Raw genomic sequence first — 21094 nt, 5'->3', positions numbered from 1 at the left:
GCACACACACACATACACACACGCACATACACACACACCTTTTAACATTCTATACCATAAATATATACAATGAAATTCATTTAAAATAAGCCACTATTTTCTTTTTGTCCATCACTCCATGAAGTGGAAGGCTGCTCCAATGTTTAAGCTGTTGAGTGGGCGCTGGAAATTCTCTAGGCTGGAAAACAGTTCGAGCTCCCTTCTCTGAGTCTGGGATGCTTTTCTCAACCATTTGAAAAATTCTTAGGTGGTACTTTTCACTTCTTGGGCTTTAAAGTCCCTCAAGCCTTGCCCCGCAGACTGAAAGTCACCTCAGTGAAGAAAGGAGAGATTAAACCACCACGACTTTGGCACGGTAGAGGAGCTGAGCTGTCATGCTTTGGCTCAGACCCAGGGTCTAAAAGCAGCCATGGGAAAGCTGCTGAAGTGGAGTTCGCCATTCTCCCCACGTCTGCCTTGCATAATGTTGACATTATAACACCAGAGAGACCCAAAAATATTTCAAACAATTATGACTTCTTTGCTATAAATATTTTGGAATCGCCTTAAGAAATAAAATAACACATTCCATCCGTTCCCCCCTTCTAGGCTCCTCTTGACATCGTCAGCAGCTCACTACTGTGCGTTTATTTTTGGTCACAAGGTCAGCAGGACACATTAAGGCGTTAAGTCGCCTGTTAAACTGTGTTTTCCAACACGAGCTGGGTGTTGAGTAAGGGAGTCAGCTACTTTTAAAGCGACAACCGAGCCCAGTGCCACCCCAAGGCAAAAAAACACATTGTTCCTGCCCTCAGGTGAAACCCAGGCAAAGGAAACTGCCAAGTGTTCAAGACAGTTTTTGAAAAAAGTTCCCAATGTCTTAGTGAGGACACTTTGTACCCCAGGCAGACACCCCACAGCCACTTTCATTGTTTGTTGCTTCTGCTATGACATGTGAGTCTGAAAATATTGAGTCAGCCTGGAGGATATGAAAGGGAAGGGAACGTATTCAGACAGTCAGGGCAGCTCATGACTCCTGGGTGTATCTGTCACCTAGCTCAGGTGTCTTCTCCCCTGTAACTTAGCCAAACAGAAACCACACAGAGAATAAGAGAACAAACTTGTTGGAAATCTGCAATTGCCCTTTTCAGAGAAAATGATTAGGAGGACTGCATTCCATGCTCTGGAAAAGACTACATGATGCTTAGTCACAGGTGAACCGAGCAATTAGTAGGTTAAAATAATTCAGTGAGATTTTAATATCTCCCCCCTGAGACCTGCTTGTCTTCATCATAAATGGCCCCAGCACACTATGCAATATTGATTTCCAATGTGAAAACACCAGATGCCCAAACCGACTACCACAGCCCTTCTGAACCATCCCCAGAGCAGCCCTGCTGGTTTATGGTTTTAAAGCTAAGACAGGTTCCCTGCTAGTTGCTCTGAAAACTGAGACAATCTCCTTCATTCCCTAACACCACAGGTGAGAAAAGGAAAGGAGGACTTACCCCAACTTCCAGAAAACGTGTTGCTGGAGACCGCCAGTGCCAAGGTTAAGAGCACCCGCCAAAGATCCATACCTGTGTGACCTGCAAATCAGAAGGAGCACAGACAGAGTCAGGCAGAGCAGCGAGTGACCGTGGTTGTAATACTACATTCAAAACCCGGTGAAGCCCGGAGTGAGCTGATGGGACATGTGTGGAAGGAATCTTAGCAAGTCTTGCATTGCCTCAGACTTCGGTATTGTCATACTTTTCATGAGTATGCACAGCGGGTTGGAGTAAATACTATGTCCTGTGAGCGTTTGCCTCAGGAAATAGCATAGCAGTACAGATTTTCAGGTCCTGGCCTATAGCCCCAGGATCACCTCACAGCAAATGACCCCCACACACTGCTTCAATCACAGGGCACATTTTTTTTAAGGACCAAATGGCTTAATTGATACTAAAATCACTGTACTGATAAGCCTTCGCAGGGAGGCTTAACTGGAGGGAAGCTGAAAGGCGAGAAGAACTTTCCAGACATCAAGAGAGGCCTGGTAGGTTTTGATCTTGTGAAGACTGTGTGCTCTGAAACACCCAGGAATATGTCCACCAAGAGCAAGCAGTCCTGGTCTTTCTAACCATTTATGAACTCATGTGTGCCTGCACCTTCAGCCCTTCAGTCTACTGAATGAGGGAGTGATGAATGTGTTCTGTCGGCACACACCTTTTTTTCTGAAGAAAATACACTTCTCTGGAAAAGTAAACGATGGTGCTTATGTCCAGGATTCGCTAGGGAGAAGTCCGGACTGTTTGGAAAGAAACTCAGTATCCTGCACTTGCTAGAACGATCAGTGAGTTGGACAGTTAATACCAACTACTTTAAAGCTCAGTCCCAGCATTCCATAAAACTGCCCTATTTACAAGTCCCCGAGGCCCACCTGGTTGCCACACCTCTCTGAACTGCATTTTTACCATTGTGCAAACTTCACAATGCTGAAATAGTTCTCTTTGCTCTCCCCAGTCATGCTGAAACGACGAGCAAGAATGTTTGCTTTCATGGGTCTGCAGGTGTGGTTCCGAGGGAACATCCATGGAATTCTGAAGGGTTATAAAATGTCAAATGTTTTACATTTTCCTTTGGAGGTAGAGGACAGCCTTCCAATTCTGTGTTCTCAAAGCATTTTTACTTAAGAAAACACATCTTTATGCAAACTGAGGATTTTCTTGGGTCTGAATATATTTGCACACCTTCCTACATGCGGGTGACCCTCCCCTGCCAAACACTGCCCTTTGGGATCTCTGGTAGCATTAAATGTGATGGTTAATGGGGAGATTTCGAGCGAGTGGGATGTTACTAGGACCCCCACACTTTTATTCTTAAGTGGAAGACTATGGGATGTTGGCTTGTATTATGTACGGTGCAAGCATGAATCACTAGCACTGTCCTCACATCTAAGGATGTAGGCTGTGTAACGTTAGTTTGGAGCCTCTAGCAGAAATGCATTAAATGGCTAGACAAAGCAAGTCATAGACTGAAAGTGCTATCATGTGGAATTTTCCATATATATATATATATATATATATATATTAAAGGAAGGAAAATTCTAGTGCTCTCTACAGCACTAGAAACCCTAAGACATTGAGGAAGCAGACTCTAAATTTTAATAGTGGTAATTTAACTAACCATCTCAGAACATACAGTCAGGTCAGAAGCTCCGGCCATCTGCCATCCTGATAGTGAACTCTCAACTCCCAGGTTGTTTACTTTTCTTTCCAAGAATATGAAAATGTTTGCACTTCTTAGAAGACACCATCCCTGCCTTAGAAGTCAGGTCTTCTGTAATTGCATCAAAGAGACCAGGCAGGTGCCAGAAACAAGTGGGGTTTGGGTCAGACAACTAGTACACAACTCTCCAGTCCTCAGACGTTTGTGCATTCTTCATTCTGCGATACCAGAGATTGATGCCCAGAAGCACTGCACACATTAGGTAGGTTCCACCACAGAATCACATTCTGCCTTTGTCCCCAGTCTTTCCAAAGCGCTTCTTGCACATGAATCCTACTTCCCCCAAACAAGGAGCTAGAGTTACTACAATGCTCTTATAAAGCAAGCATGGCTCCACACGACACATTTTTCTGTCACAAAACAAAACAAGCAAACCAGAATCCCCCAAACAAAATTAGCCAGGGGTCTATTTCCACACATCCATCACAGAAACAGGCATATTTAAAGTTGCAATTCTCCCCAGTGGGAAATCAGAACAGCTCATTGTCACCTGGAGCACACTGAGAAGGACTAGATTTGTAACACTCTAAGCATAGGAACCAGGAGGTCAAAGGAACATTCTACAGGAGCTAACAGCTTTTTCAGCCTCTAGTCTCCCCTCTCCTTTCATTGATGTTTCGGCAGATAAAGTCTAGGGAACTTGCCATTGACTTTGAGAACTTGTCCCTGGCGGCTTTGCAGAACTCCAAGTGGCACCTCCTTGGTGACAGGTCTCTTCTATACTAAGCTCTCGCTGAGATCAAATGTCTTGTCTGACGTCTACATGTGTCTCTGTGAAGTTGGGAGAGGGCAGAGTTCCGTCGCCACACAGAGTTTGGAATTAATTTAATTTATACTGTGCCAGATGCCAGAAAGAGAGATTCCCCTTCCTCGAGCTTTCTTTGCCCAAATGTCCAAACTTATAATGATCCATTAACCTCGAGATAGAAGAGTTCATCCAAAGTGCCCCTTTAAGAGACACATTTTAAGGCAGGCATTTTCCCCCCAGAGGAATATATCAAATTTAATTTTTAGACGTGCAGTATTTTCCTAGGGAAAAAATCGTTATTTAAATTTCTTGTGATATTAATTCATTCTTTGGCTACAGACTCCTGGCAAAGAAAGAGGGAGAAAGTGTTTTTTTTTTTCTTACATAATGGATCTCACACCATTTCCATTTTCAATGCCTGAGGCATTTTGCCTGCTTTCCTCTGAGGAGAACTAGTTTAAAACCAGAATAATCCAGCTGGTGTATTCTATAGACTGCCCAACAAAGAATGCAACCAAGTTATACAATCAGGGTTATGATATACTGATCTTCATTTTGTGGCTATGACATAGTAAACAGACAGAAGAGATAGAAGTTAGATATGACACTTCTCAACATATCATAACCAACTCCTAGCAAAGAAGGTAATAGGCTACATTATTTTAAATTAAAATGAGCAAGTATTTCTGGAATGATTAGTGGTTGCTGGTATTGTAGAAAGCATGATAGAAATTGATGCAAAATTAACCAGACCATGGTTGCTAACTATAAGAACTGGGCCATCCTTGAAACCGAGAAGAAGATGGCGCCTACCCGAGAAGGGAAAGTTAAAGTAGGAAAAAGAAATTAGCTCGAGTTGAGGGGCTTAAAGTTAGAACCAAATGACAGGCAAGGTTTTATGTGTAAAGAAAGTGAGACAGCTATGGCAAACTTGTACAGACCAAAGCTAATTGCCAATGACCTGGTGCAGGGGTGAATTTTGAAGCTGTTTAGTTAATATTCTGAGACTAGTGCATAGAGATTGTTGCCCAGACTTAAAGGCAAGATTGGGTTAGCAAGGTAATACAGTACTGCCTCAGAAGTTTTAATTATATAAATCAGCTTTTAGCATATATAACATGAGCAAAAATGAAGTTTCCTTAAGATAAAGCATGCTTCTCATGCTGTCTTACGTTAGTTACATTGAGGTATACTGAAGAGCTCTGAATACAGGAAAGACATATCTACGATACATGAGAGAGTGAACACATGAATGAAAGACAGGAGTCAGGATGCTGGGATCTGAGTTGCTTAGGGGAAGAGGAGGTCACAGGATTGTTTGGGCTTCTTGGTGACTGACACAGTCAGTCTGGGAGTTGTCTAGTGTGAAGTTCAAGGTACAAGAACAACAACTAAAGGGAAAGAAACTATCAACGAATGTGAGCATTGTATAGAGATGAGGGCTAGGTGAATTTAACACTTAGGCTAGACTATTTTGTAAAAAATACCCATTGCTGTCAAAAATGATAGTAAAATGTGTATCAACGGCACGGGAGGCAATCTGTAGTCACAGTTTGCTTATGATTAAGTGCACACAAAGTGAATCATCGCCCTTTAACCACCTCTAACTTTTGCAAAGTATTTTGAAGGAAACTGGGTAATGACCTCCTTAAAGTGTGATGCTAGCAGATTAATATATGGGAACAGTTGAAGAAGAATTGTGGCTGGAGTCCTGCCAAGCAAGTCAGGAAAAACATCATGATGACAGACAGCAGGATTAATCAGAAATAGTGAAGTTCCCTCAAACTCTCATTTTCCTAATTTTACTTTTTTGATATTGACAAAGAGTTGATTTAAAAATTCAAGTTGGAATAGAATTGTTTGTGTTGCACGGCAAAAACCTCAGGTAGGTAAACTAATAAATATGTGCTTCCCCGTGTCGGTGTGTATTACTAATGAATTGTTGCAAAACGGAATTAACTCAGTGCAGAAAAATGCAAAGGCTTGTCCAAAATGATAGTCAAATCACCTCTTCTAATTAGCTCCAAGCATTTATTTGAATAGTTTGCATTCAGAGTTCATGTTAGGACTATTTTAATGGTGGGGATAATTTGAAAACTGGTCAGCATCAAATGTTTTAAGTCAATTTATTTCCCTCACACTAGTGAGCAAAGGAAAAGTTTAGAATTTTATTTTCAATTAGAAAAATATTTGTGTGTGTGTTTATGTGTGAGTGTGTGTGTGTGCACGCACACACGGACAAGTCACAACACGTGTCTGTAGGTCAGAGAACAATTGTGTGGTGCCAGTTCTCGTTTTACTTAGGTGTATTCTAGGGAACCTAATACAGGTCATCAATCTGGCATGGAGAGTACTATATTCACTGAGCCATCTTCTAGCCCCTGGTATTTTTAAAGAAAAAAAAAAACCAAAAGTTGTGTGTCGTTCAACATTGGGCACATGTTCTGAGAAAAATGTTGTTAGGCGCCTCTGTCATTTGAAAACTGAAGAGTTTTCTTAGCCTAATCTAGATGGCATATAGCAATGCATAATAATGGTACATGACGAATACACATATGAGGAATAGCCTAGGTCATGATGAACAAGATTAAAATAAGTGAAAAAGACAATAATGTAATCAAAATGGAGCAAAAATGGTTCCTTTTATTTTCACAAGTAGGTATGTACCCTAAACCAATGGTAGAAAATACAGTGCTAAAGAAATACATGAACTTGTATCATAATTAGTTATCACCATCAGTATCAAAGATTATTACTGAAGTAAGCTTTATGCGACTGGATAAAAGCATCAGGTTTATCTAACACTAACCCCTTACCCTAACCTCTAACCCTAACTTCTAATCCTAATCCTAACACTAATCCCTAGCCTTAACCCCTAACCCTAACCCCTAACCTTAACCCCTAACCCCTAACCCCAATCATCACCCAAACATGAGCTATGTAGCTCACTATGTTATGAAGTCAACTGGTGAAAGGAATTCCTCATCTTTGTAAATGGTATGAGAACACTCTTAGGTATGGATCCTGATGTGGTCTGAAACACAGTTATACAGAACAAAGCACTAATTTTGTTAAGATTACTCTTTCCTCTGGAATCCAGTGGGATTCCAGGATAGGAACATTAGTTACATATATTGTAAATCATAACTAAAAAAGTTTCTGGGATAGTGGTCTATATAAAGTAGAGCTCATTTCTACCTAACAAATAAGCTTATGTTGTTTATGTCCAGGCTGATCAGCTTAAGTTACCACCAGTCATAAGTGACTACTGAACATTTGAGATATGGCTAATGTGACTGAGGAATAAAATAATTTTATACATCATTTTATCATGAGCGATTGCTTTAATTAAGAACTTAAGTGTATTTGGAAAAGGTTATAAGGTGAATATACTTTTCCAGCTGCACATTTTATAATCTAAATTAAGATAAAATATTTTTGATAAAAATTTTAGCTGCTAAGTTGAAATGTGTTGTGAAGAATAAACTACATAGAGATTTTGAGAAACTGGTACAAAAATGGATACAGGTTATCTTAATGTTTATACTGACTGAATATTAAGCTTATAATTTAGATCATGGAGTTAGTTAAAATATGTTACTATAATGAACATTCATTTCTTGTTTCCAAATGTGGTTAGCTGAAAACTTAAAACAATAGGTGTACAATAGGTTTCTATTTGGCAACACTGGTTAATACATTTTTTGGTTTATATATTTATATTTACATTAAAACAGCTCATTTTTGCTTACATTGCACTAACATCACATATTTTGTAACAAATCAATAAGCAATTTAACAACTTTTTAGGAGCATAAGAATAGTAGCATATTTTCAGAGGTTCTTTTCTCCCAAGTGCAGGACAATGGGGACCCTAAGTTCACCTTTGGAGACTTTGCGTGACAGCATTTGCCCAAGGTTTTGCAGGAGGTTCTTAGGGGGAGTGTTACTTTTTCTTCCATAAGTGTGACCATCTACAGTGTGTCTACCTTTGAGTCACAGGCCTTTGCTGTGCAGTGGCAAGTGCCTCTTACTGTCTGTTTGGAATTAAAAAGGACCGTGATCTCCTTTTGCCAAGCTCTGCCAAAGCTGACCAGTATGAAGCCAGAAGAAGCTGGATCCAGCCCATCCTGGCAGGAAGAGTGACTGTCGCTGGCTAGTTCTCTGTGAAGAATCAGATACAAAGATTAAGGAATCTGCTGACATGAACATAAAATTTAAGGGAGCTTTAGAGTGAACCCTGGACATCTAACGACATTGTCAGCAGATCCTGTTTAGTTAATAATCACTCCGAGATACATACCCAGGTCTGTAGCCATTATCATAGCCGTCTCACCTTGGGCTTCCTCTACAGAGAGGCTGAGCTAAGTAGCTATGTGAATGTGTTGTTCTTGAACCAGAGAAAGATGGGTTCAAATCCAGGCTTTACTCAACTTTACTTAGTAGGAAGACTTTTTTTTTTATTAAAAATCCCTCAAAATTAGATGAAATAGCCTATTCAAATCAGTTTTTCATTCTTCAATAAATTTATAATTATTCAAGTTCTGAGAATTATTCAAGTATCACATTGTTCCCATAGATTAGACCAAGAGCGAGGCCTTAATTTACGTTCTATGTGAAACTGAAGACTGTGAGGTGGTAAAGCAATAGATATACATTACATGAGGGTGCAGAGAAGGGACAAACCCACACTTAAGTAACTTGTGTTTTCTGGGACTATGCAGGAATGTTCTGTTTGTGTTTAGTTATGTAGGGAATTTAAAGCTCTTACATAGAGTTCCATTTGTGTGGGGACTATTCCAGGTGTTTGATATATCATTCCAATAAGTTCATCTGATGTTCTTACAGGGCTCTGATCATTCATTTTGTGAAGTATAGAATTGTAGAGCTGATTGAGTAGATAAAGTCTAACAATATGAGTGTTGGCTTGTTCTGGAGACCTTTCCTAGGAGAACACAGAGAAGGTGGGGCCTCCCCTTCCTTTATGGACTTAAAGCAGAAGGAACATTTTCGCAGCCAGATGTTTGGAGCTCTTTCTATGGAGATGTACATGGTGATCCTCTTTAGACAGGAATTTCCATACTGTCAGGGACATTCTACTTAAGTCAGCTGGGTACACTTAATACTTAGCAGCAACTTCTCTCAGAAGGGTTTCTCCTCTAGATTCTAGAGTCTAGAGCAATGCTTCTCAACCTGTGGGTCACAACCCCTCTGGGGGGCCGGTCAAATGACCTTCACAGGACTCTAATGTCAGGTATTCTGCATATCCGATATTTACATTACGATTCATAACAGTAGAAAAATGACAGCTATGAAGTAGCAATAAAATAATTTTATGGTTGGGGTCACTACAACATGAGGAACTGCATTAAAGGGTCACAGCGTTAGGAAGGTGGAGAACCACTGGTCTAGAGGGTCCTCAGCTCACCCAGACTTATTTACTTGGCACATTCATGGATTCACGATATAGACATGACGCCATAAAGAGAAAAATCAATTCTGTGGTGCTGACTTGAATAGAGCGCCCCTACTTTATACCATTTCCTCGATCAAGCCATCTTTCCCCCAGATCAGAACTTGAAAAAAAAAAAAAAAAAACCCTTACTAGTGTCCTGGTCTTTCTTTTTTTCACAAGTAACTCTTTAAAATTCTGAATTAGAAACTGTTTTTCTTTTACTTTTGAGACTATAATATATAACTTTCTCTCTTTCAAACATACATCCCTCCTTGCTCTCTTTCAAATTCATGACTGCTTTCTTTATTAATTGTTATTATATGTATCCAAGTATATGCATATATATCACCTGCTCAATCTGGACAATGTTACTTGTGTGTGTATTCTGGTAGCTGACTATTGGTTTGGAATAACCAGTTTGTGTGCTCTTCCCTGGAGAAAACTGTTTCTCCAGCTCTCCCCAGTCCTTAGATGTTTGTAGTTCTCTGTGTAGGGTTGATGATTACTAATGACTGTGTTAGAACATAGAGAACAAGAAGAATGCTATTTAAACAACTTTAAAGATATTGGAATTTCTTTTATGCTCTAAGACAGAAATGCTCTTCATTTCTGCTCACATAAGCAGAGGTTCATAGACTATGAGAGGCAGCATCTCACTAAACAAAGTCTCCAAACCAAAGCATTCCTTGTCTTGATAAGACGGTTATCCAACAGTGAGCGATTTAGCAAGTCAGACTGTCCCAAGTGCTTTTAAATTTTTAAGGAATGCACATGTCTCCACCTCTTTTGACAAATATCAGAAACAGGTTTCTCTGAAACAGAATTACTTTGGTAACATTTGAAATGAAATCTCTTGTTTTTCTCAACTTTACTGGGTAGAGCTGTTCTTTTCGGGTAAAGTACTTGGGAGTTAACAAATTAAGAGTGAGGCAACCAGCTCTTCTAGGAAAAGCATCACGAGAGGAGTCAGCAATTGTCATGCACACTACAGTGCCAGCACAGTATTGCTTAAAGTGGTGACCTGGTGGTCACTCAACAGAGAACCTTGACTGCCTTCTCCGAGTACCAGCCCTCGATTCTGAGAGAAACTAAGTGCATTTATCAAGGGCCACCCATGTTCTGACATTCCTGGGCTCTTTATCTCCCTGTTCTTCCACTCTTCATCAAAGGAGAGACAGCAACTGTGCACCACTCAGTCTTTTAACCAAAGAATTTGCATTAGAATTTTTTTTATTAAAGAAATACATGGGGCATCTTATTATTTCCTTCAGCCTTCACACAGATACTACAAATGCAAACCTCGTGTAACAAGTGAGAAAACAGAGGTTTAGAAGAACATCAAAACGAAGTGAATCTCCTAGGCTCAGAAAGATCTGTTTTGTTTGGGCAGGGTCTGCAAAGTGCTTTCAATATCTCTAACACCTGCTTTTGTATTGTCTACTTCTCAGCACGCAAACTATATGGACTAAAAACATGGTCAGAGAATAAGGAAAAAACGGGAAGGAACAAAAAGAGCAGAAATAATTAAATTAATAAAAGGGCGTTTTGTTAAAACATGTGCTTCGTACCTGCTGTGTCACCAGGTGCAGGCTTCTTGCCTGGAGTGATGGAATAGTCTCACTACCTAACCTAGAGGGCAGACAGAAAATCACAGCTAGAGGGGCACAGACATTATGTCTCTCATTTATTTTTCCCAGCAAATGTCGTCTAATTTGTGGTGACATTTAGGAAAGCAGCCGTTTTGGAGTCAACAATCTCAATTACTCGAGGTGTGACAAGTTTGCTTAATAGTTATTATCAGTACAAGAAATTATACCCTGTCCTCATCCAATTAAGAGCAGGGATGACAAACCAAGAAGTTATAGTTTTTTTATGAAAATGAGGACGCTATTACCTCCCCATGAGAATGCTTTTGCTGAATAGACTAGAGGTCACTTCTGGAATTATCTTATTATTTAATTTATTTTTAAAATGTTTGTGCATAGCTGAAAACATTCTGATTTCGCTCTTATTTTTTAAAACGCTTTTACATATTCTTTGACATTTTCAGACATGTATACAATGTATCTTGATCCCTATATCCACCCCCCATCCCCTGAAACAGCTGCCTCTCCCAACTTTACATCTTTTTTTAAAAAATACCCCACTGAGTCCAATTAGTGCTGCCTAAATGAGCATAAGCAACTTACCAGTGGCCATATACCCATGCTTCCTTATTAACCCTTAGACACAGGACGTGTCTTCAGGAAAGCTAGAAAGTTTTCTCTTCTACGCACTTGAAGTTGTGGCTTCCATTACAGAATGAGGGTCAATGGCTTCTTCTGAAAAGGACCAGCTGGTGATATTTTATGCTCTGTGGGTTTTGAGCCTCTGTCTGAATGAACTCATTCCACTATTGTAATAGGGAAGTATATATGGGCAACACATAGATTAATGCATGTGACTATGTTTCAATAAAATTTTATCAATTAAAAAAAAGATCAGAAAGAGTAAACTTGATATTGGAATCACAGAGAGAGGCAGACACCCTACTATTTCCCATGCACAGGGCTGTCAAGGATGGTGAGAGCATGAATGCTGACACATTAATGTTGGCACTAGCTCATAATGCCAGTAATAATTCATGAGTGCACATGTAGCAGTTTATTAAAGAGTTGTACTGATTGAGGAGCATCATAGTCATCTCTTTGCCTTGGAGCCTCCAAGAACACCTGGTCTTTGTTTGAACACATTACCTAAAGGCTGTGCTGTGTGCTCACTAAATGACATGGGGTCAATCACCTTGCCTCTTTTAAGCCGATATATAAAAATAGATAGAACTTACTTTGGCTAGACTGACTGGATACCAGAGATATAGAAAACACAGGCAGATCAAGGTCATGTCTCATCACTAAGAAGATTGCTGTATACTAATGACTTCACTCTTTAAGATCACAGGTACTTGAACTTAGACCATTCATTGCTAATGGCTGTAATAACAACTGTGTTTTGGAACAGTCTAATACAATGGTTCTCAACCTGTAGGTCTCCAACCTTTTGGGGGTTGTATGTCAGATATCCACATATCAGGTATTTATATTACTATTCATAACAGTAGTAAAATTACAGTTATGAAGTAGCAATAAAATAATTTTATGGTCGTGAGTCACCACAACATGAGGAACTGTATTAAAGGGTCATAGCATTAGGAAGGATGAGAACCACTGATCTAAGAGAAATGCAAGTCACATTTATCACTTTAAACTTTCTTATAGTCACATTAAAAAAGAAAAAAACTGGATAATATTAATATTAATAAGATACATTCAATAAAGTCAATGTATTCTAGTTAATTCAATAGCAAAACCACCACACAGTTAGATTAAGTTAGCCACTCAAATACTTGCCCAGTCCTAAGCTCTATGCATCTCATAAACTTCTTTACAGAACAATGACCACTTAGAACAAATGGAGCTTTGCTTAGGATTTTACATTTTCATTATCAATTTTGTTACTGATGGAGTTGAAACCAAAACAACCCAAAAGCACCGCAAAAAAAAGTAGCTTTATGTCCTCTTTCATGATTCCTGTGTCCTGTCCTTTTGCCTGCGGTCTGTCTTTTCTTATCACCCCATCCTCATGAGCCTCTCTTGGTCTCTTTTCGATATTCTATACTATAATCACACAGCTGTTTACATGAATATATGCATACATTGTAGGCTAGGGTCTGCATATGCGAAAAGAACGTATGGGTTCCTTTCTTTCCGAGTTCAGGTCCCCTCACTTAAAACTATACTGTCCAAGTTCATCCACTTTCTTACAGCTTTTCATGAGTTCACTTTTTTCTCACCAGTGAGTGAATGAGATTCCACTTTGTAGGTGTGTCACGTTTTTACTAGCCACTCACCATTACTAGACATCTAAGTTGGTTCCATTTCCTTGCTGTCATGGACCGAACAGCAATCCACTTGGATGTGGAAATAACTCTATGGTGTTTCTGAGTTTATACCCAAGAACTGAATGGCTGAATCGTATGGTCTCTCTCTCTCTCTCTCTCTCTCTCTCTCTTTCCTTCTTTGCTTCTTTCTGTTTTAGTTTTCAGAGATGAGGTTTCATGCAGCTCAGCTATTCTAGAACTTGCCACATAGCCAGACAAAACTGCCCTAGAACTCAAGAGTCTCTTGCCTCTATGCCCAGCTCTTAAGTTGACTTTTCATTAATCTTCTGTGTCAAATGGTTGAAATAATAAATATAAAATTAGGAAACAAATTATTATTCTATGAAATGCCAAGATAAAAAAAATAGCACAGGAAAAGGTGAAATCACTCAGACCATATTTTAAAATGTCACTGACGAACTGGGCAGGCCAAGATAAAGATATACACAGGTAGAGAAGCGATCATTCAGGCCGTGTTTCAAAATGTCACTGATGACATCATTTGGGCAGGCCAAATGATGATGAAATCCCTCCAAGACCTCCTAACTATTCTGTCCAATGCTGACTGATTTGGTTACCGCTGCTGTCAAGGGACTTCGCAGGTCTAACTAGAATGACTGTAAAGCAAAGGACACTGTCACTAAGACACAAAGGCAACCCACTGACTGGGAGAAGATCTTCACCAACCCCGCAACTGACAAAGGTCTGATCTCCAAAATATATAAAGATCTCAAGAAACTAGACCTTAAAAGGCTAGTCAACCCAATTATAAAATGGGGCAATGAGCTGAACAGAGAATTCTCAACAGAAGAACTTCAAATGGCCAAAAGACACTTAAGGTCATGCTCAACTTCCTTAGCGATCAGGGAAATGCAAATCAAGACAACTTTAAGATACCATCTTACACCTGTCAGAATGGCTAAAATAAAAAATACCAATGATAGCCTTTGTTGGAGAGGTTGTGGAGAAAGGGGTACACTCATCCATTGCTGGTGGGAATGCAAACTTGTGCAACCACTTTGGAAAGCAGTGTGGCGGTTTCTCAGGAAATTCGGGATCAACTTACCCCTGGACCCAGCAATACCACTCTTGGGAATATACCCAAGAGAGGCCTTATCATACAACAAAAAATATATGCTCTACGATGTTCATAGCAGCATTGTTTGTAATAGCCAGAACCTGGAAACAACCTAGATGCCCTTCAATGGAAGAATGGATGAAGAAAGTATGGAATATATACATATTAGAGTACTACTCAGCAGTAAGAAACAAGGACTTCTTGAATTTTGCATACAAATGGATGGAAATAGAAAACACTATCCTGAGTGAGGTAAGCCAGACCCAAAAAGAGGAACATGGGATGTACTCACTCATATATGGTTTCTAGCCATAAACCAAGGACATTGAGCCTATAATTAGGGATCCTAGAGAAGCTAAATAAGGAGAACCCAAAGAAAAACATATAGGCATCCTCCTGAATATTAACCTTCAGCAGGCGATGAAAGGAGACAGAGACAGAGACCCACATTGGAGCACCGGACATAAACCTCAAGGTCCAAATCAGGAGCAGAAGGAGAGAGAGCACGAACAAGAAACTCAGGACCACGAGGGGTGCACCCACACACTGAGACAATGGGGATGTTCTACTGGGAACTCACCAAGGCCAGCTGGCCTGGGTCTGGAAAAGCCTGGGATAAAACCGGACTCTCTGAACATAGCGGACAATGAGGACTACTGAGAACTCAAGAACAATGGCAATGGGTTTCTGATCCTACTGCACGCACTGGCTTTGTGGGAGCCTAGGCAGTTTGGATGCTCAACTTACTAGACCTGGATGGAGGTGGGGGTTCCTTGGACTTCCCACAGGACAGGGAACCCAGATTGCTTTTCGGGCTGAGTGGTGTGGGGGGGGGGGACTTAATTGGGGGAGGGGGAGGGAAATGGGAGGCGGTGGCGGGGAAGAGACAGAAATCTTTAATAAATAAATAAATTAATTAAAAAAAAAGAATGACGAAGCAATTGTTGAAAATAAGGAGATTATCCTGTCACAGGAGCTTATGAGAGTGGAAGAGGAAGTCAGTCACTGCAGTGTGTGTGTGGCGGGAACCAGAGGAATTAGGAATTTGAGGGACTTTATCTGCCTTTGGTGGAGGAAGAGCTTGAGGTGGAGTACAAACAGCCACTGGCAGCACAAACTGCCTTCTGGCTGTCTACCAAAGAAACTGAAACACTCTGATAGGAGCGGGGACCTAATACCAGTCAACAAATCCAATGAGCTCCAAAGGGGATAACCCTGCTTTTAGGATATTTTCATTCACTCCCTGTGGGCTCCAAGCGGAGAGCCCAATTGGGCCACAGTGTGCCTTGCCATCAACATAATTGTGAAGCAATAAGTGGGTATTATAAGCCACTGCATTTAAGGTAATTTGTTACAGAAGCACTTGGAAACTAAGACAGGATCTAAAAGTCCAGAATTGAGTCCTAGGCTGACTTCCTTGGTCAGGAAGATAATACGCGATTCAATCTTACCTGTATATAGAAACTTGGATCCTAAAGGCACTTTGCAATAATATATACTGATAATTGTTATGAGCTACAACAAACAAGTTAGACAGTTTTTATATAGTTTTGTCTTCTACAATTTCTTGGGCTAAGAAGACTGAGACCTGAAAAGTAGAATGTCTCAACGGAGACAGCTACAATGTTCTCTCATATCTTAAGATCATTGATTTTCCTCTATTGCAACTCGAGGGTCACAAAGCCATGTTCTGATTCTTGTTTTCCGAGTTCACTTTTTAAAAACGAATCCAGTAGTCAGTTGAAATAGAACTTGTTCCCAGCACAGCAAGGAATGGAAAACAAAAAGATTTTTATTCAAGAGCATTGATCTTTTATCTTGACTTTGGCTTGTATAAATCAGGCCCTATGGGCCACTCAGCAAAACTGATTTTTTAATTTTTTTTTTTATTGAGAAAAGGAAAAAAAAAGTTTCTGCCTCCTCCCAGCCTCCCATTTCCTTCACCCTCCTCCCACCCTTCTCCCCTTCTCCCCACTCCTCTCCCCCTCCCTCTCCAGTCCAAAGAGCAGTCAGGGTTCCCTGCCCTGTGGGAAGTCCAAGGTCCTCTTCCCTCCGTCCGTGTCTAGGAAGGTGAACATCCAAACTGGCTAGGCTCCCACAAAGCCAGAACACATATATCTGCATGAGATTGTGAAAGGGAAGGTACTACGCTGCGGTAAAAAACAATGATTTCTCGAATTTTGCATGCAAATGGATGGAAATAGAAAACACAATCCTGAGTGAGAACCTTCTTCTGGTGATGGATGGAGATAGAGACAGAGACCCACACTGGAGCACTGGACTGAGCTCCCAAGGTCCCAATGAGGAGGAGAAGGAGGGAGAACATGAGCAAAGAAGTCGGGACCACGAGGGGTGCACCCACCCACTGAGACAGTGGAGCTGATCTATTGGGAGCTCACCAAGGCCAGCTGGACTTGCAAGGAACTGCAAAAAAAAAAAAAAAAAAAAAAAAGAAAAGAAAAAAAAAAAAGAAAAGCCTGAAAGACGGTGCCTTCATGAGTTTGTCGGCCTTGCTTTTTATTTTAATTCAAGACCAAACTTGGGAATTAAAAACTGGAATAAATCTGTAAAAAAGTATATCCAAACTGAGGTTGCAACCTATCACTGACTGGGGCATGGGAAAGATAAGCACATGGGGTCTGTGTGGTGATGGGCAGTCTATCTTGGTGGCACACTGTGCCAATCTTGTGGGGGGCATGTTTCTCATACTCCTGAATTACACATTTAATTCCAAAGAGATTTATGTTGACTTTCTGAGGAGGCCATCACAGTGTTTCTCAGGAAATTATAATTAAAGGACCTCGCTGTATTTCTTTTATTTTTATTTTATTTTATTTTTTGTAATTTAAAGTCTTTATTTTGAAAACAGGTGGACAAATAGCCCATTACTGTAAATCAAAGGCTTTATGTACACTGTGCTAGGGTTTTGACATTTTCTTCCTTTCATTGGTTGTATCTCCATTGTAGACTACGGGCATCTCGCCTATGAGGAGACTTGGCCTTTGGTTACTAATATCAATGGTATTTTTGTAGAATCAGCAGCATCAACACCTCCCTAGAGCCAATCAGATAGACAATGAAGAGAACTGGAATCAACAGGTTGACCCAAAGTGTGAATCAGCATTCTTCACACACCGTCCATCCACCAGGAAGCCCGAGCGATAGATACCCAAAATGTCACTGAGTGGATTTTGTAATTCTGCAGTTTGTCTAACAGAAACAAACCATTCCTCTTCCTTTCAAATTAAAGTGATCTGAATAGAATTTTCACATTTGAAGCTCTTCTGATGAAGTTACTGGTGAACAGCGGGATGTTTAAATGAAGAAGCGGCTTGATCCAAATTCTCTGAATGGCAGAAGAAGTTCAAAACTAACAGTTACTTTGGTATGCCGGAACAATTTTTTTTTTTTAAAAATCAAGTCCTTTTTCTTTATCATAACCTTGGGCAAGGTCTGACACATGTTGGCAATTAGAAGTTATGTCTCCTTCAGAAGTTCTAAAGTAAATGAATGATTTGGACATTTATGACATAGCTAAATGATGTCTCGATAATAAATTTTCATTGAATTTCTAAAGGCTAAAAAAAAAAAATCTTCAGGAAGCTGTTCAAAGAACAGGATTCCCAAATGCTGACGAACAAAATGGAGGCATTTCAGACAGTGGCAAATAGTAGAAACTGGATGATTGTCAGCATCTGAAACAACTCCTAGCTGAACTGGAGCTGTCTCTTGAATCTTCCTGGAATTAAAGTTCTCTGACCTGTAAACAAGAATGTCCCAATGCAGACACAGGTGCTGCTATCTCCCGGGCTTTAGGGTCATTCAGTTCTCCCAGTTTCAGTTGAGTCCTAGAGTCAACCTGATTCTTATCTTATTTGCTGAGTTCACTTAGAAACAAAACAAATTAACACCTGGCCCAAATCCTTATCTAATGGCCAAGTAGGCTTATCTTTTCTTTTTAAAATTTCCTATCTACTTAGTAAGTAGGGTTCACCCAGTTACCCGAGCTGATTGCTGATTTCCTCATTTATTCTCACATTTAAATTAGCACTGTGAAAGGTGGTTTGTTCTTTTCTTTTTATCCTGGCTTTTCTCTGGAACATAGCGCTTTTTCCTGCCCCCACCCTAGACCACTACCTCATCTCTTCACTGGACTTTCAACAGTCACCCTCATGGACTATCTTCTTTGCTTCCCAGGTTGCTGTTAGACAAGGAAACCTTCAAAATTGCAATCAAATCAGTCTCCTCATTGCATTGTCTATATCACCCCCATGAGTTAATCAATCACTCTTTTATGCCTATACCAAATTTTAACCTCTACTTCACGCCACAAATCCAAGCCCCAAGACAATGGACTACTGGTAAAATGGATGAGGACAGCTTTCCCATTGGGGCCTTTCCCTCAGTCTCCTCAGAATGCACATCCAATCTCTACTCTGCTTCTACAGGAGAGATAAACAGAAAAACATCAAGAGGATAAAAAGTAAAAAAGAATTGGTGAGGTTGTGTAAATGTCTTTCTACTTATTTTTCATCAAAAGCATGAATCATGAATTTTCCATTGAAAAGCATTACCCATGCCACTAAAATAAATTTTATTCAAGGATGTAACTTGTTTGATGACAAAGAGCCTTGCTAATTTCTATTGATCATAGTGTATTAGAGGTCAAGGAAAGTCATGATGAAGCCCAAGAAAACTACTGAAGGAACAGAATCAAAAACAGCCTGGAAGAGGGATGGAATCCTAAGAATCATTTTAGGTTAGCAGTCTCAGTCTATTGATGTGGGAAGGGGAGCAGAGAGTGGCTGAATAGAAATGTAAGACCCTGCGGCTTGGTTAGGGGAGCACCCGGTCACCTAGTCCCACTCAGATGACCGGCTTCAGTGTTTATGTTCCCTCTAGCCTGCCACTTGGATTATTTTCAAGAAGCATTTCAGGGGACAACCAGACAAACTCATTCCCAGGCTCATACATATCAACTTTCCTACTCTGATGTATGGTAAGGCATTGGGCATAAACAAACCGTAACAAGTATGGACACAAAGTGACTCCCATCCATCTTGCCTCAGCTGGCTCGCTAGGTATACACCACTCCCGTGTGAATCGAGCTCTCCATGTCATTTTCTTCAAAGTAAGGCAAAGGTGTAGACAAAGCTAAGAGAAGCATTTGCTTCCAATCAACTCTTACATCTAGATGGAATAATCCTGTTAGATTATTGGGGGGTGCGGAAACGTCTATTTTCCATACAGAAAAAAACAGCGCTGTTCTCTCACAGCAGATCTGTTGCCTGTTTCAAGCCCTCTAGCATAAATAATAAACTCTCGGAAATGTACATCCAGCTCTGTGTGATCTCATCTGGCCTCTTTCTACCACGCCATTCCCTTCTTTTACCATTTCTCCAAACTTTCTCTTTCTTTCTTCTTCTTCTGTCCACGAAGCCATCTCTGAATCTCTGGGCCCCTTTTCTCTTTTCTATTCCAACTCTATCGCCTTGATCACTCCTTCTCCTGACCCTTAGCTCAAGGTCTTTTCAATTAGAAGCCTCTTAGCAACAATGCCTACCTCTTACCATGTAAAGTTGGGTCATTTTCTTCTCTACTTCCATAGAAGCCTGGCTTCTATAAACCTCTCCTGTACAGTGAGCGATTTTCTCTTCTCTCTTTAGAGGATCCTCTTGGGGTCTCAACTGTCTGTCACAGTACATAGCAACCTAGTTTTAAATGAGCTATTGTTAGAGCAGACAAAGACCTCATGATAGTATTTTCAAAGGTATTTGGAGGTGGTGGGAACATGTTCTTCTGTTGAAAGTTTACCTGCTTGCCTCAGAGGGATATAAGAAAATGATGGTTTCTATCACAGCAGGCAAAGAAATGTGATTATTGTCAACCAGATAGGAAGAAACCTAAGACATCAGATTTAATAGGCAAAGACCTATGGCTAGATCCCTAGAAGGACAAGATCTTGGTTTTCCTTTTTTTCAAAATGGCCATCCCTTAGACTTCAGAGAAAGAGAAAGATAAATTAAGTATGGAAGATCGTTAGGATGTTTTCATCAATGTAAATCCAATGCAGAAATGGAAAACACGGAGCAGAATTAAGATCTTGAAGCATTTCCAGATGCAAAGTTTAATCTTTCAAATTGTACCAGCTCCACCAATGGATTAACGCTCAAGAAACTAGCCCTGCCTTTGATTAATAGACTTTAGAAGCCCAAATCACATTTCAGTGATGAAAGGAACAAGCAGTCAAAGGCTTTGCCAGCGCTTGCTAGCACTTGGAAATGAATTATTTGGAGAATTAGATCGAAGAAGGATACAGAAAAATCTAGGTAAAAGAGGAATTAATAAAGTAGAAGAACAACAATGAAAAAATACTTCCAAGCTTAGCTAGGTCAGAAATTCATTTTTAAAAATGTAAAAGCATGCAGTGGGAGCAAAGGAGACCTGTCCTTACTCTAGGAGCTTTTAATCAAAGCTAACCGTACAGGAATACAAACCACATACTTTTGGAGTCAAGGCTAGGTATTATTATAATTTCTGTCGGAATTTATATCAAGAATCTTTCCAATTTTCTTTTCCATTCATTTACCTTTGAAAGAAGATCTGAAAGATTTATATTGAAGGTAGAATTTCACAGAAGTTTCTTGG

The 21094-nt window shown here is 40.1% G+C and overlaps 1 protein-coding gene across 2 annotated transcripts in view; it reads right to left on the bottom strand.

Moving 5' to 3' along the window:
• The window catches only part of LOC121432909 (growth hormone receptor-like), a 263812-nt gene that overhangs the window by 129251 nt on the left and 113467 nt on the right, over positions 1-21094 (bottom strand). For both annotated transcript variants that reach the window (XM_041631091.1, XM_041631092.1), the window contains exon 2: positions 1488-1568. In XM_041631091.1, coding sequence (XP_041487025.1) covers positions 1488-1568 — 81 coding nt within the window. The remainder of the gene's footprint in view (positions 1-1487; positions 1569-21094) is intronic.

Source organism: Microtus oregoni, unplaced genomic scaffold (assembly GCF_018167655.1).
Source record: "Microtus oregoni isolate MIOR12 unplaced genomic scaffold, Mior012 000036F_ref0000092, whole genome shotgun sequence".
In the NCBI taxonomy this organism is placed as follows: Eukaryota; Metazoa; Chordata; class Mammalia; order Rodentia; family Cricetidae; genus Microtus; species Microtus oregoni.
The sequence above is the reverse complement of the archived record's forward strand: the minus strand, read 5'-3'. Positions and strand labels throughout refer to the sequence as shown.